Source organism: Engraulis encrasicolus, chromosome 22 (assembly GCF_034702125.1).
Source record: "Engraulis encrasicolus isolate BLACKSEA-1 chromosome 22, IST_EnEncr_1.0, whole genome shotgun sequence".
In the NCBI taxonomy this organism is placed as follows: Eukaryota; Metazoa; Chordata; class Actinopteri; order Clupeiformes; family Engraulidae; genus Engraulis; species Engraulis encrasicolus.
Genome location: NC_085878.1, coordinates 39337479 through 39360702, shown reverse-complemented (window position 1 = coordinate 39360702; position 23224 = coordinate 39337479). Strand labels below are relative to the sequence as shown.

At 43.8% G+C, this 23224-nt stretch overlaps 1 protein-coding gene across 1 annotated transcript in view; it reads left to right on the top strand.

Annotated features, from left to right (window-relative positions):
* Positions 1 to 10018: 10018 nt before the first annotated feature.
* LOC134438666 (uncharacterized) overlaps positions 10019 to 23224 on the top strand; it is a 40157-nt gene continuing 26951 nt past the window's right edge. The window contains exons 1-2 of the mRNA XM_063188279.1: positions 10019 to 10066; positions 18228 to 18303. Coding sequence (XP_063044349.1) covers positions 10019 to 10066; positions 18228 to 18303 — 124 coding nt within the window. The remainder of the gene's footprint in view (positions 10067 to 18227; positions 18304 to 23224) is intronic.

Below are 23224 nucleotides of genomic sequence, written 5' to 3'. Positions count from 1 at the left end.
TGATCTCTGAAATGTCAGAGACATTATCTGCATTAATGATGAGTGGATGAGTGTGTGTGCGTGTGCGCGTGTGTATCTGCTTGCCTGCAGGCTGCCAGACTCAGTGGACTGAGTCGCGTGTGTTTACAGATGGAAGGGAGAGAGGGGAGCACAGAGAGGCGAATGGTGATCTGAATAGAGGAAGACGAGGAGAAGGAGGAAGAAAAGGAAGAGGAGGAGGAGGAGGAGATTGAGATGGAGGGAGGAGAAAGCCTGGGAAGAGAGAGGGCAGGAGAGGCAGGAAGGAGGAAGAGGAAGAGGGGTGGGTGGGAGGAGGGAGATGAGGAAGAGGAAGGGGAGGAAAAGGAGGAAGAGAAGGGAAACGAAGAGGACGAGGAGGAGGAGATTGAGATGGAGGGAGCCTAGGAAGAGAGAGGGCAGGAGAGGCAGGAAGGAGGAAGAGGGGTGAGGGTGGGGGGAGGAAGATGAGGACGAGGAGGAGGAGGAGGCGTAGTATTGAGCCTTTTTGAGGAAGAGAGGCAAGAAAAGAGGAAGATAAGAAATGGAGAGAGGGATAAAAAAAGTAGAAGGAGGAATACGAAAAGGGGAAATAGGATGAGGGGGGAGAGGGGTGTTGGGGGAGTCAGAGGAAGAGGCGCAGTATTGAGCTTTTCTGGCACACTTAGTCCTGCACGTAACCACAACATTTGCTTCATCATCGGCAGTGCTTTGCTCTCTGCTCTCTCCTCCTCTCCCCTCCCCTCCTCTTCCGCTCCTCTCTTCCCCCTATACTGTCCTGGGACCACACACGCGCATCCCTCTCTCTCCCTCTTTCCTTCCTTCTTCTCTTCTGCTTTCTTCTCTTTCTCTCACTCCCACTCTCTCCTCTCTCATTGCCCACTTTTCCAAATACACATTCACAAATGCATATAAATATTGTTTCTATCCCTCTGTCTCTGTTTCACTCCCTCACCCACACAATCACAAACACAGACTCTCACCACAGAGACACAAAATTGCTGACCAGACAAACATATCCATCTCTCCCACCATCTCTTTATGATTCTCTCGTTCTGTTTCCCCACCCACACTTTCATTGCTCGTACGCATGCACGAGCACGCACACGCACACGCACACGCACACACACACACACACACACACACACACACACACACACACACACACACACACACACACATGTCTTGAGGCTATTTCTCTGTTCCTCTAGTGGGGGTTCAGCCATATGTTTATTGCATATGGTAAGCTAGTTAACCAGGTGCCTAATTCTCACCCAATGCCTTCGAACACATATACGTATACATCTTCAAGCACATATGTTATAATTCTGCAGAGGAGAATGTTCCCTCGTGTTCATTGCAACGCTCCAACTGGCGATAAAAACAGAATCATCATAACGGTCTGCGAGAGAACATTACATTTTAGCAGACTCACCCATGTGTTTACAGCAATGTAATGCTCTCGCTGATGATATGAAGACTAAATCCCCAACTGTGCCAATGAAAACATCATACAGTGTTTCAGAAAATGTACCCATAATGCCCATTGCAATGCTCCAACACGAAGATAAAGAGGTAAGAAGGCCGATTGCTGAAGCAATGAAGTCTTAAATACCATGCAGACACAAGCATATGGCCGCAGCCAGTGCTGCTAAACTGAAACAAGCTCATACGGGCAGGGCCAGATTAATGCACAGGCTAGATATGGCCACAGCCTTGGGGCCCCCACCACAGGCTAGATATGGCTGCAGCCTTGGGGCCCCCACCACAGGCTAGATATGGCTGCAGCCTTGGGGCCCCCACCACAGGCTAGATATGGCTGCAGCCTTGGGGCCCCCACCACAGGCTAGATATGGCTGCAGCTCAGGGCCCCCCCACCTGCCAGGGCCCCCTCCAGAGGCTAGATATGGCTGCAGTCTAGGGGCCCCCACCTGCCAGGGAGCCCCCCACAGGCTAGATATGGCTGCAGCCTAGGGGACTAGGAGTGTTGAGTACAGTTGGTTAGGCCTATCCGTAATTATGACACTGTCTATGAACATTTGTCACAGAATCTGCCTGACGGGGGAGCGCACATCAACCTGTAGCCTAGGGGCCCCAGGCCATCTTAATCCGGCCCTGCATATGCGGAATGTGAATCTGCTTCGCGTCTCCTCTCATTATGCTTACGCAATATGATGTCTGTGCACATTTTTATTCCTGCTGTTCTGCTTGCTCAACACAACAGTGGTGAACAACACCAGCTTTGCTAACGGTGAACGCCACACAAGCATGGCCATAACTACCATTGAGGACACAGAGGTCATGTCCTGGGTATTTTTTTTTTTAGAAATGTAAAATTTATCTAGATGAAAATCGATCTATGATCAACAATGATACATTCAGTCTGTATGCCACCCATTTATCCTCAGGGCAGTGATTAATGGAAATGAACTTAAGTTTGACTGACGAGTTTGAAGCATTCTAAAAGTACAGTATACAGTACAGCACACAGTATTTGACCTCGGTATTTGAAAATGTCTCGTTACGGCCCTGTACGCTAGCTTCATCTGTTTGCCTTATGTAGGCCAAATACACAGCCAACAGCCATAGAGGAAATGACAACATCATAAACACACACAGATGCACACATACACGCGCGTGCGCACACGCACGCGCGCACACACACACACACACACACACACACACACACACACTCTCTCTCTATCTCACACACACACACACACACACACACACACACACACACACACACACACACACACACACACACACACACACACACACACACACACACACACACACACACACACACAGTGTGGTTCATTGTGCTGGTTCATTGTGCTTGGCATTAGGCAATTTGGGTAGACACCAGACAGATGGAAGGATTGTATTCCATATTTCCATATTTGTATCATATGCAGAATTGGTGACAGAGTGACATTGCAACACTTATTCACTTTAACACTGTACAAATGTACTGTACATATTCTGATCCCGCTGGCATGCACCCTCAATGCACATCAATGTAGTCATGCCATCATATGTACAGATACCTCACAAACTCACACTCACACACACACACAGAGAGAGAGAGAGAGAGAGAGAGAGAGAGACAGAGAGAGAGACAGAGAGAGAGACAGAGAGAGAGGGAGAGAAAGAGAATGGTTATCCAAACAGTTAAATTTACCATCCTGTGAATGTTAAGAAAATTGTAAATTAATTTGTCATTTTAGAAACATAATGTAGGCCTACGCTTAAAAGTGTGGTATTTTCTGTTTCTCTACTCAAGCAGTACTTGAAGTGTTATTGCAAATGGTATTGTAATATTTTGCAAGTCATGTGGGAGTTGAGGAGTTTGTTTTTCTTGATAGTCATTATGAAGTTGAGTAGGCCTACCATCTGCTGTTCCCTCCAATTCAGCCCTTTGACTTTAACTGCAATGTCATTTCCTCAATATCCAACTTCAGTTTTACCAGGAGCTAGTGCAGCTAATTCTTAACCTGCAACCTCTCATTTTTTAACTGACTGCTTTGCGCATACCTCCAATCCTAAGCACTAGCCTTACTAAGCCAACTCCAGGTGTTACAGTAGGCCTTGATAGCTAATTTGCCTTGTGTCTACATACTATATAAGAGGGGTAGACTTAGTAAGGTAAGGAATTGAATAACCAGACTCTAGTAAATACCTTACCTTTCTTCATCTACAACCCGAATACATGTTCGATGACAGCTTTACCTGGGCTCAGGATAAAATCATCTGAAAGGGCCGACTTGCCAAATACATGGAATGTTCATCCTTTCCTGTGCCTCCCCTTTCCCTGTTCATAGGGACGGCTAATGACTTTGCTCCATGTTGGTTTACCTGCTCTTATGTTTACTTAGCTCTTGACTACTATAACCATAAACTCAGCAACTAACATTAATCCAGCTGTGCAGGCAGGGTTCAGGCTTTCATGATTTCACCTAAAAAAAAAAAAAAATTAACAAATGAAAAAATCATTTCCATTGATCACACAACTCCCTTTTTCCTTCATTGGTCCATTTGTTTTGTTTTTGTTCTTTCTTTCATTGGTCCATTTGTTTTGTTTTGTTTTTCCCTTTCTCTACCTCATCTCTCTCTCTCTCTCTCTCTCTCTCTCTCTCTCTCTCTCGTCTCTCGTCTCTCTCTCTCTCTCTCTCGTCTCTCTGCTGTCATCTCCCCTTTCTCAGGATGAGGGGCCCTGGAGCAGTGTGTGTGGGAGAGATAAAAGGGTCTGCTTGCCCCTCTGTGATAGGCTCAGCTGATAAGATCGACCGGGCTGTCCATCAGGAGGCTGAAGCCCATCCCAGGGTATCTGTCAAGAGCCAGGGCTCATCATATCACCACCTCTACACACACACACACACACGCGAGCGCGCACACACACACACACGCACACAGACACACACAGGCATGCACACACAAATACGCACACACACACAAACACGGACGGACGGACGCAGACACGCGCACACACTCTCTCATGCACACACACTAGCACGCCAACATAGAATAGGAGAAATGAGAAACACTCCCCAACACACATCCCCTACTCACACATTTTGGTCCCCAAAAAGGACCCTTTAAAGGTACACTGTGCAGGAAATGGCCAAAAAAGGTACTGAAACTATGCTGCTCATTGAAACTGGGTTGTCTATTGCCAAATGTGATTTTTTTCATGAAAGTTTAAACTAATATTTTCTTGTGTGGCCCAAGTACAGTCATTTTTGCATCTAAACATTTCTGAAAAATCAAAATGGCGGACCATGGAGAAGATCCCCCTTTTCATGTATGCATGAATTTGTGAATTAGGTGGTAAGTATTCATAAAAAATGTAACATTAGTGAATGGGTTGCCTGAATTTTGGAAATAAACAACTAAAAATCTTAGACAGTGTACCTTTAAGCTCTTTTCCACTACCCATTTCCTACCTGGTACAGCACGACACGGTGCGTCTTGGCCGCTGTTTATTCCATTTCGATTAGCAAATACGAGAGAGAGAGAGAGAGAGAGAGAGAGAGAGAGAGAGAGAGAGAGAGAGAGAGAGAGAGAGAGAGAGAGAGAGAGAGAGAGAGAGAGAGAGAGAGACAGAGAGAGAGAGGGGGGAGGGACACAGAGAGAGAAAGAGAGAGAGAGAGAGAGAGAGAGAGAGAGATATATTAATAATTTGTCTGCATATGAAAATATACTCTCTGAAAGTCTATGCTGCAGCAAGTGCGTATTGAGGCGTAACATATGCAAAAGGCCATGAATGTGCATAAAAGGTCTGCTATTTCAGTAAATGAAAACGGGTGGTTGACATGACGTGGCCTTTTTTTGGTCCCCTATGTCAAAGTTATGTATTTTTTATAAAAAGTTGGTAAACACTGTGTTTATGTTGTTCAGAATATGCTGTTCTATAGGTTCACATAAATCACATACAACATTAATCTTCAATTTATTCACAATTTAGAGGCAAAGTAGAAAAAGCTCATATGGTGTGACGGTTTCAATCCATGTCCCAAAGTTTGATTTTGAATAAAAACTAAAAAATTTACTCCTTTTCTGTATATTCAGTCATGTAATTATAGCCAAGACATACATTGTTGAGCCTATTTAGTGAAGATTTCAGGCATTATAAATTTGAAGCCACCATTAACTGAAACATTTTGGTCCCAAAATTGATATCATATGGTGTGACACCTTATTTCAATTTTTGAACCGGCAATTATTTGGACACCGTTGCCAAGTGAGGGGTCCTCATTCTTTCAGGAAGAACAATATTACCTCAGAAGGAGATTGACAGCTATAAGATGAGTTTTAGCTCTTTATAATGTCCCAAAAAAATCAAGTTTATCTGACACCGCTGCTCCAGTTCCATGTTGCATGTCTTTTGGTGTGACACATTTTACACAAAAATAAAGACAATAGATTATTTTTTAGTCAATATAACCTTGAAAACTATCTTGTCATATTGCATCTAGCATGGTTTTACATGGCTAACATGAATACAGATTGCTTAATCCCATGAAATAAGGCAATGAAACCTCATATGGTGTGACAAAATATCATAAGGTGTGACTGTTTTCTTGTCACACCATATTACAATTTTGTCACACCATATGAGATGAGCTTCATTTTAATGCATAAATACCACATATATTTCATTTTCATGGCTAATATTCAGATTTGTTTGATATATTGATGCTTTAAAACATGTTAGTGGTGTATATGTATTATTCAGACACCAATATATCCACAATATCCATACGTGAATATGAATTCATGATAACGTGCTTCTTTTTATAATTGAAATGCTTCACCTTTCTTGTATTTGTTCATTTATTTACTTTTCAACTTTATTAAGATTGTAGCATGTGGATAGAGGTGGAAAGTAAAGAAAGAATAAGAAATGTATCCTGTAAAGAGAGAGGTCTTGAGGAAAAGAAGAGAGAATTAGATGCAAATATTTAAATTATTTATAGTAATATGCCTTAATATTTGTATAGTGTACATTGATAATTAGCACAAGAATATTTTGAGGGGCCACAAAGACATGTGCATATGTTACACCCAGAATGAAATAGCCTGCTGTCTCAAACAATCTGAGCAGTGCAAGAGTTTTTTCTTGATCTTGAAATGTGACTGGCTCATTTTTAGCGTAGTCTAAACCTGCAACAAATATGCTCTTGTTCCATAACTAAAACACACACACACACACACACACACACACACACACACACACACACACACACACACACACACACACACACACACACACACACACACACACACACACACACACACACACACACACACATACACACACACACACAAGAATATGGTAGGCTGTTCATGTCTAGTTGCCAAATATTTTACAGTTTTCAGTGGCTGTTTTAATGACCTTGCGGTCAGTCATGGTTTTTACCCATTTTTTATTGTCACTGTTTCACTTATATTTATTCTTATTTACTAATTATTTACAAAGCATTACTACTATTCTGTGATTAACAAAGCATTACTCTTACTTCAATGATTTAGCAAGCTTAAAATCCATCTAGTTAATAATAATCAGCAGTTGCAGGGTGCCATGGAATGGATATCATTGACATGTTAAAAACTACCGGTTGTTACACATTTTTTTTACAATATTAAATATTTTTTCTTTTTTGTAACATTGAAACAATGCCTTAATCCCTTATCAACCTGTTTGGTTCTTTAATAAATGCAGTTAATGCATATTTTTGGACTTTGGAGTAATTCATCATATGGCGTGACGCCATGTCATTCGGTGTGACACTCATAATTAAGAAAATAAATAGGATATTTTCGTTATGAATCGTAAAATAATAGGTGTGATGGGTGGATACAAGTGGCATCTAATATTTCAGGTATTTTGGTATATTGCAACAAAGTACTTTCAGTTTAATTTAAAGTATATTGAAAGATTTTGAGAAAATGTGTGACAGTGTGTGTTGATAAAGTAAAATAATGCAAAATGTAACATATTTGCACATAAGAAATGCTATACTTTTATATAGTAATAATAAAGAATCAGAATAAATAAGCTTACATTATCACATGATAACCCTTTTTAATTGAATACACAATAATGTCCATGTCACACCATATGATGTTTTTTGTCACTAATGCAATAAACTAGTGAAAAAATGTACATTTAAGTCAAAAACTCAGGGGGTCTTCAATATATTCTTAAACTTAAGACTTGGTAGAATACAACATAAATAATTCCATGACTCAAATTCAAGGTTTTTTCAAAAACACCTTTTTTCAGCAAAATATGACAACCACCCAAACACAGTGTGCTCCTCTCCAAAATATCTGATGTAGGCAATGTTGCAATCATCGATTTCTCAATTTGGTGTCTGTGTCAGTTGTTCCTCTCCCACATTTTTGCACCATCAAGTGGGTGTTACTAGCCGAATAGTTTGATAGATTTATGTTTTGCAGCTGTTGTGCAATTTTGCCTATTGCAGTGTAAGGGAAAGGCATAAATATTCATGCAAGATATGTTTGTCTTTGCAACAATGCTTAGCCTTCATTGCAACATCACATTTTGTAGATAAATATTTGAAAAACTCTGTTCTAGATTGCTGAAGAAAACATTGTTTTTTTTCTGTTGCTTTTTTTTATTTTTTTTATTTTTTTTTACTTTTTTACTTTTTAAACTGGTTTTGAGTTTGAAGATCAAAACAACCCTGTCAGAACCAGAAATGTATTTCCTACTGCAGCGCTGTTATTCTGTATGCATTATTCCGTTATACACTACAGTATGTGGTGTTCTAGTAGAATTTTCACATGGCCACAGAGAAGCCTCCTCTGTGATGCAGTCGGGGTACCTTCCCTCACGTGAAGCTTCCTCTGTGATGCAGTCGGGGTACCAGAGACGTTCTTAATGCAGAGACGGCCAACTCGACGTTCCTTCCTGTTTCACTTATGACGTCGGCCACGCCCCTTTAGGAGACCTGATAGGAGACTTTTATAATGGGCGCCTATGGGCGAATCTGACTTTTCCACGGATACGACCAATGCCTTAATTCATGGGCGGAGCGATGGATTTAAAAATTGTATATCTTGCGAGCCACATGCCTTCTTTACATTCTGAAAATTTAAATTACATCTCAGAATTATTTTTTCACAGAGAAAATCGACTTTGTTTGACGCGTGTCCCGTCTAGTGCGAGCCACTGCCATGGAATGCCAAGAATGATTGACAAGCGGTGCAGAATATTTGCTTTGCGTGAAAACAGGAGCGGTTGATAAGGAGCCCTGCATTAATTGACGTTTATTTTTGTTTTGTTGTTTTGTTGTTACATCGTAGGCCCTAGTTCACGTCTACTTTGCACGTCTGTTGTGAAATGACAAATTATTAAAAGCTTGACGTTCATTTCTGCACGTTTCCGTTTCAGTGCTGTCCATAAGTAGCCTGTTTTCGCCGCTTCCCAGTCTGTCCACGGGTTTATAGCCTAAATCTAGTGAGACACAATACCATGACTGCAAATAAATGACAACAGTTGGATGGCAAATGCATACATTGGGCTACTGCTTTATCGACTTCATTCAATAGGCTACTCTTTGCAGCAGTCTGTGTTGCATGACACTTCAGCATCATCTCATCCAGTCAACTGTTAAACGAAATGCAGGTTGCGCCAGGCAGGGCAAAAGTTAGCAGAGATGGCTGGTTAACTCGGGCATAGCCTATTCATTTCGCAAATATTGTATTAGTAGCCTAGTTCAGATATTCATACACCGCGCTCTTCCCTGTGGTGCGTCTCCAGTTGAATAAAGGTGAGAAAGTGGATCGCACTCCGGTTCTTCTTTTCTTCTTCTTCTTCTTTTTTTTTAGCCTACATAGCAGCAAGAGTGTAGACAAACGTTTTGGCTGCTGCCTTCGTCAGTGTCTCCACTTCTGCTGCTATGTAAAAAATAAAAAGATGAAAAGAAGAACCAGAAGTGCGATCCACTTTCTCACCTTCTAAGTTATTCAACTGGAGACGCACCACACGGAACAACGCGGTGTATCTGAACTAGGCTATACTACTTCTGCAACTGAGCCACACCAGCAGCCTCCAATAGGCCTATGTCCTTCGAGACGCTAAGTTAACAGACGCAAGAGCCAAAACTTTCACCTTCAGCGCAGCAGAAAGAACAAAAATCCTGTACTATCCCGCAAATATGGGATTAAAAACCGTGAATCTTGACATGAGAAAATAGAGGATAGGCTCAACGATGCACTAACGAGATGCAGGATACGAGTTTGATAGCTGTAGGTTCTCTCTCCAAATGTTCGAGTTTGGCACTGCATAGCCGCTCCCTGGATATTCTCGGTTTTTATCAGGCTATTGAGCGATTTTTAGACATGCATGTGCAGCGCAATGATTTAGTCAAAATTTGGTAGGCCTACAGTTCCGTGCACTTGGATCCTGCAATAGGCTATATTTCATACGAAGTCATGACCACGATTGCATGAACTTGATTACATCTAATTTAAAATTATACACGAGGTCATGTATAAACTCAAGCAGCACGTCTTTTTAGGAGACCAGAAGTACTTGGTTGGTGAAACATTCCATCCTATTGTTGACGTCACCAGCTGGCTATCTTTTTAGAACAGAGAATCTTTGGGGGTACCTTCCCTCACGTGAAGCTTCCTCTGTGATGCAGTCAGGGTACCTTCCCTCACCTGAAGCTTCCTCTGTGATGCAGTCGGGGTACCTTCCCTCACGTGAAGCTTCCTCTGTGATGCAGTCAGGGTACCTTCCCTCACGTGAAGCTTCCTCTGTGATGCAGTCGGGGTACCTTCCCTCACGTGAAGCTTCCTCTGTGATGCAGTCGGGGTACCTTCCCTCACGTGAAACTTCCTCTGTGATGCAGTCGGGGTACCTTCCCTCACGTCCCGGGTGCAGCCTCCTCTGTGATGCAGTCGGGGTACCTTCCCTCACGTGAAGCCTCCTCTGTGATGCAGTCGGGGTACCTTCCCTCAAGTCCCGGGTGAAGCCTCCTCTGGAAGGGCTTTCAGGCCGACCAGAACGGAGCCGGTGTCGGTGCCCGCACCAGTTATGTTCGGCACTAAAGTGGATATCTGCGAACAGCCCATGTTCATACCGGGCTCTGAACTTTTTCCGCACGTGACTGTGTTACCTGGATGAACCTGCTGACGGCCACGCTGTCTTCACGGTTCCCAAAGAAAAACCTAATATTTTGCGGTTGGCATTGCGAACCAATTTTCCGGTTCGCGAACGCTAAAATCTGTGGCGTGAACACGACGGCCGGTTCGCAATTAGGTGCAGAAAAAGGCACCGGCACGGTTCTCAGTCGGCCTGAATGCGCTATGGGTGGATTCCAATATGCGGACTTCCGTCCTCCCTTGCCCACTGACGACAGAAAATTATTTCTATGCAAAATCACAATTCTAATGTCAATTTCTCATTTGCAATTGGGATGGTGAATGAAAAACAGTCCCCCAAAAGTTGTTGCGACAGCTGGGAAACTTAATTGTTTCCTCCACAGAGGCGGTACCAGGAGGCGGGGCGAGCCTAGAAGCACAGGTAGAGGACGGGAGCGTGCATATTGGAATGCACCCTCTGTGTTACTCTTAGGGTATCCTCCATTATGTCCAGAGCTCTGGGCCATCTGTCATGCAGTTGGGGTACTCTCCTTCCCTGACTGAAGCTGCTTCGGTTGGGACGTCTGAGAACACCTTACATGATTGGAGCTCCCTGGGTGGTGGTGATGTCAGAATAGATCGACTCTGCCATTGGAAGCCCCTGGTTGACGTTAGTATACACTCACACATGCACAGGTGCGCACACACTCATGCACACACAAACGTGCACACACACACACACACACACTGTGTGCACGTGTGTGTACGTGTGTGTATGTGTCCGTACCTGTGTGTGCATGTGTGTGTATGTGTGTGTGTATGTGCGTGATTAGTATTCCTGCCGTGTGTATGCACAGGAGGCCTGATCTCCATAGCAAAGGCTCTGATCTTCCATTTATCCTCTCCTGCACAGCTATACAAGACACACACACACACACACACACACACACACACACACACACACACACACACACACATGAATACACACACACACCTCCACAAAAGAGAGAACAGCAAAGGAAAACACACCCTTCATCTAATGAGCTATGCCAGACACACACGCACGCACGCACGCACGCACACACACACACACAGCATCACAAAAGAGAAAAGAGAGGTAAAGGAAAACGTACTCTTCATCTAATGAGCAGAGCCACTTCATGTTGTATCATCAGTCAATGGGATGACTATTGTTTCTATCTATCGCTCGCTCATTTTTTTTTTTTTCCGCTCTCTATCACTCTTCTTCTCTGTGATCACAGTTCTTTTTTCCAATTCAACGTGGAGTGTGTTTGTCTGTGTGTGTGTGTGTGTGTGTGTGTGTGTGTGTGTGTGTGTGTGTGTGTGTGTGTGTGTGTGAGTGCATGATGTTCCAAGAGTGACGCACATCCTTTTTCGCTGGCCGACTCCTTCTAATTCCCTTCTTATCTCAAACGGCACAACCGCTAATTGTGGCGAGAAAAGCTACTGTGATGATCTTAAAAGCCTGTACTGTCGTGCAGAGCTATCTTAAAGGCCGACTCACTGTAGGGTAATTGAAGCAGTGTCTTTTTGTCTTCTTTTTAACTGAAGTCCAAGGCTAGCTGTTTCAAATGACTTTTCCTAGCCGTGAATTCAAATCTTACATCACGGACAAGGCCGTAACTACCATTGAGGACTCAGAGGTCATGTCCTCTGTATTTTTTTCTCAGTAATGTAAAATCTATCTATGATCAACAATGATAAATTCAGTCTGTATACACCACCCCCATTTATCCTCAAGGCAGTGATTAATGAAATTTAACTTAAGAGTTTGACTGAAATGTTTGAAGCATTCTAAATGTACAGTATGCAGTACAGCTCACAGTATTTTACCTTGGTATTTGAAAATGTCTGGTTACGGCCCTGATCATGCACACACATGTACACACACACACACACACACACACACACACACACACACACACACACACACACACACACACACACACACACACACACACACACACACTGCAGAACAGTCAGAAAGAGTGGTCTGGTGAGACAACGCCAACACACATTCACACACACACACCTTCTAATTCAGTCCGCCATTCACTTCACTATGTCGCACAAAAGTGTTTCACAAGTGACAAACAAACATCCTTGAGTCATTGAATTACAAAGCAGCCATGTCTTATGATGGCCATTGAAATTCCACAGTTATACAGTAGTATGGCCAGGGCAGGATTATTGCACAGGCTACATATGTCTGCAGCCTAGAGCCCCCCACCTGCCAGGGGTCCCCTGATTGGCCAAAAGTGACAAAAAAGTAAATAAATACATAACAATACAACAATATTCAAAAATATATATCGTTTTTGTTCAGTACAGTTGGAAGACATGTTATCCGTAATCCCTAGCTCGTAATTATGACACTGTCTATGTAAATCTGTCGCGAAATTTGCCTTCTGGGGGGGCTTGTAGCAACCTGAAGCCTAGGGGCCCCAGGTCATCTTAATCCGGCCCTGACTATAGCAGCGGTCTCTGACTTGAGATGAGGCCACAGCAAAGCTATTGGCAAACACTGAGATCCATTTTAAAGTTTGCATGTAGGACAAAGAGGACGTTAATGCAAGGACACAGAGGCCGACTCTCTCTGGCCGTATCTACAAGTCAAGGATCCTGCCCTTGCTAGGACATGAAACGCCCAGTGATTGGATACTCGTAGCTCCTTAGTGCACACCGTACCTCCAGTGGCACGCTGTAATAGTCATTGACAAGGTAATTACCATAGTACTACAACACTATGACATAACACAGGGTCTTTAGTAATGCACTACGACTTGGTCATTGGCTTTCTGGTAACAAAAAATGTATATAACATCATGTCTTAATGGGTTAAGTGAACTCTGCGCAGTATGCAATCACTGGGCTTTTTCACGTCCTAAGGTAGCAAGGCCAGGATCCCTGGCTTTGAGAAACAGCCTCTGTTACAAGCCAGTGGAGTGGCGTCACGTCAGACAGGAGGCCATCTTTTGTCTCTGAGTGGCTCTTTTGAAAGACTGGTGACTGCTGAAGAAGAACACACTGAAGAAGTAAGCGTGCCAGCTGTGCGTGTATTAGCTTGGCCAGTTTCACCATAACAAACTCAGCTCCTCGACCTTCATCAAACAAAAGTGGCAAAAGAGCCGAAGAGGCTTTGGGGAAAGTGTGTGTGTGTGAGAGGGAGCGGGTTTGAAAGGAATTTTTATTGCTCTGAAATGATGAGATGAGATGTAAAATGAACACATTTCCTAGAAAAAATGAAAAAGGGGAAAATAACCCTCCACTGGAAGCAGAGAAGTTAGTGGGTGAGCAGTTCATGCAGCCGGCATGCATGATTACCTGTGTGAAATGAACACACACACACGCACACAGACACAGACACAGACATACAAACACAAACACACACACACACACACACACACACAGACCACGCACACACACACAGACCACACACACATCCGTACATATCACTCATGATACAAGGTACACACCCACACACACACACACACTCACACACACACACTCACACACACGCGTGTGAAATGTGAAATTACCCAGCAAGCGCGCATTACGTATTAGCAGTCAGTCAGTGCAGGATCCGATGTGGATGTGAAAGCCTGGCTCTCCTGATAAGTGAGATGACTCCATAATGTTCCTGAGAGAGAGGAGCGAGATGAGACTTCATAATGTACGCAACTACCTGAGTGGCGGGTTGCCAGATGAGACTGACGATTTTCAGCCCAAAAAATGCTGAAAACCCGCCTGGAAGCACTAAATCAAGCCCAATTCTATTGATTTCTAGGGCCAAAATTGGGCAGATTTTTCTCCAAAATGTATTTTTACCCGCAGACGGCCATCCTAAGCAACCCAATTGGGCGTTAAACTGCCCAATCTGGCAACACTACCTGAGTGGCGTGTGGTGCGGTGCAGTGTGGCGGGAACGTTGACGTTCATCTGGAAATGATGGAAAACCGCTGCGGTGGCCTTGATGATGATGATGGCACTGGGTTGAGGTGGTGGCTTTGGTGACAACGATGCCTTTACAATACAACAAGGGAGGATTTCAACAGCTGACCAGTGTGTGTGTGTGTGTGTGTGTGTGTGTGTGTGTGTGTGTGTGTGTGTGTGTGTGTGTGTGTGTGTTTGTGTGTTTGTTTGTTTGTGTTGTATATTTACTGACACCAAAATAAATATGCACAGGGCACAATGAAAGTCAAGTCAAGTCAAATCAAGTCGGTTTTATGGTCAATTTCATTACATGCGCTGGTCATACAAAGAATTTAAATTATGTTTCTTACTTTCCCATACAGACAGACATAGACTCTAGACTCTAGGTGCAGACATAGACAATTCGACAATACAAATCTAGTCATTCCACCCAGTGTTGCCAAAAGAAAAACAGCCAAAGTCGCCATTGGCAGGGATTAAAGTTTTCCGTCGCTGCGACGGAATTCCGTCAACTGGGTTTTCGTTTGGACGGATTTCCGTCCGTATAATGTATGTCAATTAATTTACAATTTTTACTTTCCAACTGAACTCAAATCGAGAGCACTCCTGGTCATGAGAAGGGGACGAGAGGTGTGTTTGGTGTAGGCCTACGGATGTAGTTAGGCTATACACTCCACCATTGGCGGTGTGATACAACATTCACTCATCAGTAGCCTAGTTTTGGGTCATCCCCTGTTCTTCCGTGTTCCAAAAAAAAGTACACGAGCGGTCAACAATTCTGTGGCAGCGCAACGCGAGAGATTAAAAAAATAAATAGCCAAAATTGTTGCTGATGGCAGAAAATAAAATAATTGTAATACAATGTATAAAGTGCAGTGACGTTTCCATAGGCCTATCATTGCACCTGCCGTGGCAGATATTTAGAAAAAAAAAGAATAGTTTACTTCGACTGCGTATGATGTCCTTTTCATGAAGGGTTTGCCTTTTAAGCATTGTGACTCTTACTAGCATTATTCATAGCCCCAATGGGACGACTATGGCAGCTAACTAGGATAGCCTACCATGCGTTTCATCCTCAAAGTTTAGCGCGTTTGACTGGCTGCGTGTAGAGCTAGTTGTCTTTTTGACAACGGATAATTCACAGTCTCATCTGTACTCATAGCAGATTAACTTTGTTGTTGCCGATATATATAGGCCTATTCAAGAAATAAGTTAAAAATGGGTTGCATTTGGATCACGGATAGGCTATCCCTGGCAGAGCCAATTTATGCCACGTCTTGTTCTGGGAAGCAGTGTTCTGATGGGTGGACTCATGGTCGATAAATGCCGTTTCGACGTTTGTTTCACTTTCAAGGCTGGTTACTGTGTGACGCTATTTCTGCTAACTGGAATAGTGTGCAGCAGCAACAGTTGTGTGTGCGCTTGTTTTTGAGTGGCTCAACGTCTGTGCCCATCTTCTCGTTTCGTTTGAGTTCAGTTAGCCTATTTGCGCACTGTGCACTCAGGACTGATGGGTGGGTGATTTGCCTTGATTCGAGTGGAAAGCTGCGCGACAAGCTTGGGAAAGTGTGTTACTTTTGTAAACGATAGGCGTATGTCTGTGACTGTCGTGTCTGCTGCGTCCTGTCAGCTTGTAGAACACGTGCGCATAGGAAGAATCGGGGACGTTTTTTAAATCAATGGTAAGCGTGTGCTTGGCACCGCACATCGAGAAGCAAAAAAGTAGCCAGTAGTTTTCAAAACGGTAGAACACAGAGGTAGACATACCGCACCCTGTTTGTAAACGTCAAGAAGTTATTTGTAACAGGATGAATACTGAAAAAGGCCGAAGGGTGAAAAACATACAAATAATTAGTTTTCTCCCTCTGATTGCTATGATCAGGGCTTTTTAAATGTCAGAAATACAACTGCAAGCAATGCGCACCAGTGCTTTCACCAGAACAGTGTTTGCCCATTCTAATGTGAAAGACAAAATATAGCCTACTACTACAACAAAAAACCCCATAATGGGATCACTCACTGTTTCAACACATTGCAATTCCAAGTCAATAATTCTGTGAGATCAGCTACCATTTTGAAGCAGCATTCATTGTGAATCCATTCTGCATGATGTTGTGAACAATTCATAAACAATGGGTAGAAATAAGAGAAAATAACCAATGCCCCAAATTTCAGTTCAATCTTTGCAGTCTGATATAGTATCCATTATCCCTCCATTCTCGGCCAGTTCTAGTCAATCTGGTGAGCGAGCGGCCTAGGCCTACCCGCCCTCTTTCCTTTTTTTGTATTTAGAAATTGGCATCTGTAAACATAGCATTGTAGGCCTACATCTGATTGAGCACATCTGATCTAGTACCTACAGGTACACATTACTGAGTCTATATAGGTCTACTGAGTGTATAATGAATATTCATTGTTCATGTGAAGTGTAAAGATTTATGTTGGTTGAAGTTCTGATTTTGTGGCACTTTTTGGTATTACTGGCGCCCTCAAGACATAGGCCTATTCTGCTCTAGGCGACTGCCCTGTCTGCCTATGCCTAGTGCTGGCTCTGGCACCATTCCTTGCATGTATGTTTCGTCATGAGGGCAGAGCCTGGCTACATTGGTTTTCGTAGGGTTACGGAGTGATACTCGATCGGGTGCCTAACCGGTAAAAAAGTTCAGTCAGATTACTTTTTTTTGCTTTAATCCCTGCATTGGCTCGATGAAAAGTCGCTAGAAGTCGCTAGATGACGTCATGATGTTACATATGATGTCACAGTGTCACGCATGGCTCGGTGATCTACAGAAAACGTGCCCACATGCCTTCGTCCACAGTAGAAACGGGCGGTGCTAGTTACTTGAGATCAGAGCTAATTTGCAGCCCACCCCAACCGTGGGAAACGCTTCTGACGGCAATTAATTTCTCACTGAAAATGCACCTTTTAAAAAGTCACCAGATGCACCAAAAAGTCGCTAAAGGCACTAGATGAGCCAGGGACGTCAAAAAATAGCTAAATCAAGCGACAAAGTCGTTAATTTGGCAACACTGCGTTCATCTGGAGATGATGGAAAACCACCGCGGTGGCCTTGCTGATGATGATGATGATGATGGCACTGGGTGGGTTGAGGTGGTGGCTTTGGTGACAATGATGCCTTTACAGCACAACAAGGGAGGATCTCAACAGCTGACAGGCGTGTGTCGGTTTCTGGGGTTACGGGGACAAATTTCCTGAAAAGTCCAAGAGCAAGGAGGACTAGGTGAGCTATGAGGACAGCTGTCCTTTTTATGAGGACAGCGGGTGCTGTCCTCATAAAAATGAGCATTATAAAGTGATTTTTCAGCATGTTATAGCTACCAAAACGTGTTTTTCTCCAAAGACCTGTTAAATATAAAGTCCAAAATACAATGTTGTTTTAAAAAAATGTTTCTCAAATCACGTTTTAATACTAAAAAAAGGCTTTTTATCAAAAGTCTTGCTATACCAAAAAACCTGACATATTGTGTATGCCTGTGTGTCCGCCACTGCCCCCTTTCGATGGTAGGTGGTCCTGCACAGGAGCATACACAGGCGCGGGAAATTATACACAAGCGCGGGAAATTATACACAGGCGCGGGAATTTATACACAGGCGCGGGAATTTAATGCATATCGCAACGTCATTGGCTGAATAGGAGGAAGTACCTAAGCTTACACTTGCAGCGACACGCCCCGACCTTGGATCCGTGGAGAAGACATGGCGGAGATCGGGTAAGTTGCGTAGAGCTATAGCTGTTCTATTCCATCAAATTGCATGCATTTATTTTACTTAGCCTACGGTCTCTGCTGTTGGATACAGTGATGCGGTTTAAATGCATATTTAACGTTGCAACTTATAGACCTACATTTACTGGAGTTTAACAACAGTTATCATGGTATGTCCAAATGCACAGAGAAGTTGCCTCAAACTTTTTCTTTTGGCTGCATGTTAGTGATGAAGTTATCAAATGTCATATTTATACTGCGATGTCCGATATGCAAACTTAATGAAAAGTCCAGGATGTCATGCGTTGATCATTATCTAAATCCTGCCATCCATTGTATAGGCGTTGTTACCCAAACTGCCTCGTTCAAAGGACATGGCATATTTAGCCTACATATTCCTGGCAACATTAAGGCAACGAATATGGAACAACTCGGTATGACATGTAAACGTGGGGTCTACAGGTATTATCATTAATCCATCTACTATACTGCAAAGACAACGTTGAAATTGTGTCGATTGTATTGTGTATTGTGGTGGCAATGTGTAACGTGGTTAGGTATCAGTCATAGCAAAACCTATGTTGGATGGAAGGGGGGGGTGACGATGAATACTCAACATTTCCTCGAATATATTTCAGATACTAGCGTTTTTTGAATGCATTGTCCGACAGTCGAAATGCGTCGCTTGTTTAGAGGTGGTCCTCTGTGTCTAGATGTTGGACATGGCATGTTATGTTACGTCTTTTGCTAATCAACATGCCTTTCAAGTGTGGCGTCTGCTAGCACTATAAACACCATGCTAGCTAATGGCTGGATGCGCACAGTGGGTGAGTAGAAGCGAAAACGTATGGACTACGTCTGAAGAGAAATACTGTTTTTGCAAGGGATGTTTAAGTAGTCATGGCGCTATTAAATGAGGAGAAACAAGGTGATGGTGCTTTTCTCGTGTAAGGGAACGCGGATGGGCACGGAACGATTATTAGTTGTGAATCTTCCCCCCACCGGTTATATTTAATCAACGGACTGGATTTCTGTTATTGTTACCAACGGCGATAGTTCGTAATGCCCATCACTTCAATAAAATTACGTTTTGGCCACTCGCTGCGTTTCAAACATCTGGAGTAACTAGTGAGACTAATATAAGGGAGTAACTTGTGGCAGCTAGCCAGACAGCTATCGAGACACACCACCACCAAGTAGCTAACAGGCTTGCGCTAACTACCATCCATGGTGTGAAGTAACAACTTAATGAAGCCGGACGCTACGTGACTCAGGCATTAAAGGCAAGTCATACGTTTAACCAATTAGTTACTTTATTGTGTGTCGCTTAGCCCAGTGGTTCCCAACCTTTTTCTTCAGGGACCCATGTTTTTACTATTGTAAGCTTTGGTGACCCAGCGCCCGCATGAGAGGAAGTCACTTGATACGCTCGGTCTCCTCCGAAAACTCATTTTAGTCATCATTTTATTCCTCAATTCGTCTTTGTTCAAAAACAGAATAAATGTTTAATATAGCACTTAAATTTTGTTGCTTCTATGCATTTGTCATTCATTCAACATGGGCTACATATGGTATTAAAATGAAACCCCTTAAAACTCAAGAGGGCTTCGCGACCCCCCGTGGATCTTTGGCGACCCATAGGTTGGGTCCCGACCCATAGGTTGGGAACCACTGGCTTAGCCCATTGGCAATTTAAACACGCCTGGTGTGTTGTCAAAGAGCTGGCTGCTGGCCGAGCTGTAGGGAGTTTGTCCATACATCGGACCCTCCAAGCATCTCCAAAATCGCCGAATGCAAAAGGCATTCTTTATGAAACCACATAAACTGCACACAACGTTCTTTTTGTCTGCGTGGTGCTGCCAACTGCAACGTGAAACGCAACTGCAAAGGAATCCGTACTTGCATTATTCCTTTTTGTATCCCCAAATATTCACCATCTAGATAGCTTTATTTCCGGCGTTCTGTCGCCACACAAAGTTTCCTGGCGTTTGCGAGCGATTTGCAAATTACTTATGTTTGTTTTTAATGGCACTTATTATAGACACGTGAGCACGACAATGTCAACGGACCAAACCTCCCCCTTTATTGTTTTGGAAGTTATATTTGATGCCATCAATGGCCAACTTCCTAGTCGTTAGACAACAGGAGGGCCACATGCGCAGTCTGGGAGATTGGATCAGACCCAGAGCGCGGCCGAAGAGTGGCAGCAGGGGCGGAGCTAACCATCTTGGGGCCCTAGGTGAAACATGAACACACAGCACACCCCCCCCCCCCCCCCCCCCCCGTCATTGTATAGACATGAAATTTTGTGTTTTTTATGTGTACTATTTCAGTGTTTTGTCTCACGTAGGCCTAGGTATCTCTGATTGCTTTTCCTATGAACCCTTTTAATGCCAATGTTATTTGGTGAAAATGCTCGATTTGGGCATCACATATTCAACAGGCTGTGGCTGGACAGTGGTAACAGATAGAGCCTAACTGTAAATTACAAAAATGTTGAGGAAGACCCAAAGTTTATTTTGAGAGTAAATATGCATACCTAATTAGAATATTATGACGTCACATGGGCAGCCATTTTGAATTTTTAATTAGTAATGGAAAATACTGATAATTTTCAATAGATTTTCAATAGATTATTGAATTTATTTAGAAATATGTGGCATCCCATTACTGTCATGTTGTGCACATACATTATGGTCAAGTAAAAAAGTAGTTTTAAGCCTAATATATAGTAGCGCCCCCTACAGTACACCATGTAGCGGCAGCGCCCCCTACAGTAACTTAGACTACGCCACCCCTTGATTAACACCCTTAGAGCAAGAGGAACTCTGTCAGAAATCCACACGACAAGGTTGTTTAGAAAAGTATAAAAATACACGTTTTTATTAAGTTATACAATAAAAAGACTCTTGGAAGTGTTGCAGAAGGGAAAGAAAATAAACAAACAAATACATGGGGGGGGAACCACAAGTACCCAGGCGGCACCCAGCCCACTCAGCAGTACGGCGACAGACTAGAGCTCAGTCTCATTACACACGTGACGGGAAACAAACCCCTTAAGGCAGACCACAAATAATTCAGAATATTCAAGCACTGCACCCTTTTTTACACACGAGAGGGGAAACAACCCTTATGGTAAGACACAGTCAGAGTCATATACACTGCAACCTTAAGTTTACAATTAAACACACTTGATCACTCAGGGTTCACTATTTCACTCTACTACTGGTGACTGGTAACACGGAGACTATGCCCTAAGCCCGCCACCGCTAGTAGGCCTACCCAATAGGGCTGGGTGCGGACCGGGAGTTGAAGGGGGTCTGGATGTGGGGACCAAACAAATAAGACAAACAAAAAAGTAAACAAGAAAGTAAATGAGTCCCCCTCAGCCTGTGGCTCACTATACACTTAGTCACCTGTCCCTCTGGCCAACAGGACAGAGGGGGATAAACAGAAACAAAACTAACCGGGTCAGACTCAGCCAACCAGCAGGCAGCAGCTAGCACATCCACACAACTCATGCACTCAAAAGAACTAAAAAGAGAACAGCAGCTGAACTGCGCAGCATATGGATCTGAATCAGGAATGAAAAAGAAGAAAAACAAAAGAAAAATACAAACACCATTACCACACAGATATGATACTTTCATTCCCTGTTTAAAACACAAGGTTGTACAACATTGTCAATAAAACTCCACTATGAAGTTGACTAATCAGAATTAGTTAACAATCAACGTCTACAAAATTACCACTATCTCCCCGGAGATAGTGACAGGCAATGAGCACAAGAGGGCTATCAGAATATAACACTTTTGCGCAAGTTATAACATACCTGTGGCTATCTTTTGCTACACACAGACAAGCGTTGGGGTGGGTCCACAGGCAACCCCGCTACTCAGACAGGCACTGGTTAAGCAAAGAGAGAGAGAGAGAGAGAGAGAGAGAGAGAGATAGAGATAGAGAGAGAGAGAGAGAGAGAGAGAGAGAGAGAGAGAGAACGCAAGAGAGCGATCATTACACTGCTGAGCGTTTACGCTTACAAACATGGAGACATGGCAGCAACCAAAACGGTAGCATACCTGGATGCACATCATACGGATGCCTAGGCAGTCGTGCCTCATCAACAGTCGCACGCTCAGCCAGACGCTGTACCAAGGCAGCAGATAACGCTGTGAGCACAAGGCAAAAGGCTCCTGGCTATTTCCCCCTAAACCAAACAGTAGAATTTAGTGCTCAGCAAAAGTACCATCACAGATTAACCCCGATAAAGTAAAATAAAACCGCTGCATACCTTAGGGTGAAACAAACGCCAACGCCGCCAGCCACACAGCTCCCAGCTAACACCGGAGAAATGCTACCTGCCTAAGGACCCCAGGTGCCCATATAGATGCCAGCGCCTAATGAACCAATCACGTTTGCGCTAAGGCCAACACATACACAGGAGGGGGTTGGAAGACAACCATTTAAAAAGGAAAATGAATTACAGAACTACTCTGCCTTCAGTCCTACACGCTACATTCACCCCCTCCAATTGAATCGGCGACCCGACGATCACAAGCTTACTCTTCCTCCCGGTTGCCCTCCCCTTGGTGGTCGTCCTCTCCACTGGCTATGACGCTGCTCTGTGGAAGACGGTGGGGATTGGTATGCCGCAAAGGCAAGGGTGCATCCTCCAGTGAAACTGGCACGTCATCTGGGGGCGGGGCTTGTGCTTGGTCCGTTCCAGCACCAGGCATTGGTTCGTGGACTCTCAGATCGTCGGCCAGGGCTTCTCCTTTTCCGGGGGCCGGGAGGGAGTGCTCTGGGCCCCCCCCTTCACGGTACAGAACCACTGCGCCATCAGTTGGGTCTGTCTCTGTAGGAGAAGGCCTCCTCCCCATTCGCTGTCCTTTGGACTGCGCCACTGGGTGAGCGTGCCCATCTGTCT